This window comes from Triticum aestivum, chromosome 7A (genome assembly GCF_018294505.1).
Source record: "Triticum aestivum cultivar Chinese Spring chromosome 7A, IWGSC CS RefSeq v2.1, whole genome shotgun sequence".
NCBI lineage: Eukaryota > Viridiplantae > Streptophyta > Magnoliopsida > Poales > Poaceae > Triticum > Triticum aestivum.
The window spans coordinates 725,423,559-725,425,737 of NC_057812.1; the positions used below are offsets into that span (position 1 = coordinate 725,423,559).

At 44.7% G+C, this 2,179-nt stretch overlaps 1 protein-coding gene across 1 annotated transcript; it reads right to left on the bottom strand.

Annotated features, from left to right (window-relative positions):
• Positions 1-384: 384 nt before the first annotated feature.
• LOC123147095 (zinc finger protein 1-like) lies at positions 385-1,898 on the bottom strand. Its single transcript, XM_044566334.1, has one exon. The coding sequence runs from the start codon at positions 1,838-1,840 to the stop codon at positions 1,484-1,486; it is 357 nt and encodes a 118-aa protein (XP_044422269.1). The 5' UTR covers positions 1,841-1,898; the 3' UTR covers positions 385-1,483.
• Positions 1,899-2,179: the final 281 nt, after the last annotated feature.

A 2,179-nucleotide genomic window follows, 5' to 3' on the forward strand; every position in this document is an offset into this window, starting at 1 on the left:
CATTTGGCGATTGAATAAAAGTAAACCTGTGCTATGTATGGTTATTGCAGCCTCTTTATGGAGTTTGTGGACTCTAAGAAATGATTTCTGTTTTCAGGAAAGAACCTAGAAGGGCATGCGTTGCGTCTTTGCAAAACTAAGCAGGTTCCTTCATCAATGGAGCGTACTCTGCAAGGACACTCAAGTTGTGCTCCTCCGAAGTGCCTTCTTTTGTTGGAGAAGCAGTAAGGGGAGCTACATAGAATTTCTTGGGGATGACACAGAGCTCAGGTGGGCGCGACTCCTGGGAGATGTGTGATATATAGCTCTTCTTAGGGCCTATTCACCCCTCTTATGAGTTCTATCCTCCTTGACATGTAATATATCTAGAAAAAGTGTGCAGAGACGTTCTTTAGTCGGACATCTGTTTGGTTGCCTGCCATTTAGTTAATCTCTAGCCTGATCAATTCTGACAGGTCGTATGCTGTGAACCATCTTGCTTCACTCTATAAAATAAAAGTGGACGGGGGAGGGGGGGCTTTCATTCAAGAAAGAAAGCAACACGGTTATCAATTTAAGATGAATTTTTATAACACTTTATTGCAACGGGGAGGCTAAATAGCACAAGAGAAAGTATGCCCAACAGTTTGGTTGTGGTGTTAGCTCCTTTCTTTTAAATATCTTGGCATTGCAACTCACTCTCGGAGACTATGTAATAGAATAGGTTTTTAATTTTCAAAACAAAACAATTTGGGACCTCATTGAGATTTCAAATTTTACTTTGTTTTAATGAATATTAACCTAATTGAATTTTCTTTTGAAATTAGTTTTAATCTGGCTCGGAATTTCGGAGTCGAAAATGTTTCAGACCCCACTGAAGTATGCGAAATTTCAATGAAATTTCGTTGAAAATTTTAACCCTAAATAGACACTTGAAATACATAGAAGTTCATAAATAACTCTAGTGTCTTAAAGGGATAGATGTTCATTTTTCAGTGCTAGATATATCCGTTTCAGTGATAGATGTTCATAAATAACTCTAGCTAGTACTCCCTCTGATCAATATATTACTAGTCGCTCACACGGATATATCTAGACATATTTCAGTGCTAGATATATCCGTTTGAGCAACAAATAATATGGATAGGAGGGACTACTACTTATCGACACGGTGTTGACCAATGTCTTTATTTCACAATATTTTCTAAATGCCCCTAAAGTAATCATTTCTGAGAATAGACCCAGATTTTTCTGGCAACGTCATTACCCGCCATGGTCATATTATCTGACGAATTGCGAAATTTAGTGTCAAATCCAAGGACAAGGATGGTCTAGACCTTAAAAACAAATATCCAGTTAACTATAAGAGCGCTGATATGAATCCAACGCATACACAGCAGGAACTTTGAAACAAATGGTTATAGCTAACTATAACGTACCTAGCACCGGAAATAAAGGCTTCGGACCAAGGATACTGGCAGAGTTTGATCGATCAGCCGACCGGTTACAGCCGGAGAGCCAAGTCGAGCTCGTGGTCGCGCTCCGACGAGCTCCTGCCGCGCATGTGCGCCACGGAGCCTGTTGCAGGCTCCCCGGAGATCTGAGCAGTGGTGGCAGCCCTCCCTGCCTTCCAAGAGTGCGCCGTGGCAGCAGTGGTCTCCCGGAGGCGCTTGGCGACGGCGCGCTCTTGCTTATGCGCGTTTTGGTGGCCACCGTGCGCTTGCGCGGTGCCGAACTTTTGGTCGCAGTAGACGCATGAGAAGAAGCGGGGGAGGGGCGGGGCGGTCGTCACGCACACAGCAAAGCCCAGAGTGAGCTCGAGGCTGAGCTCCTCCTGCGCGCTACTCTCTACTTGCTCCATTGTTATCGTATATGACTGAATGTATGAGATGACCTAGTTAAGTTGATCCAAATCTTGAGAGCACAAGTAGCCAACCTAGGTACACGCCCGGTATTATTGTGTGTAGTCAGCTGGTGGCCCTCAACGTAGCCCTACCGGCAGGCTGGGATGAATGGCCTGCATGGCGCAATGCGCATTGACGACGAGATGGTACCGTTTCACCGGCCGGTCGGTCCCCATTTAAGTCGCCGGCTGGAGACGATTTCTCTACATACGAGTATTTATGTACAGGTGCACGTAAGTTCCGTCAAGGTTGCTATTACTGACGAGACGTTTCAGGGATCATGGAAAGAGGAGATG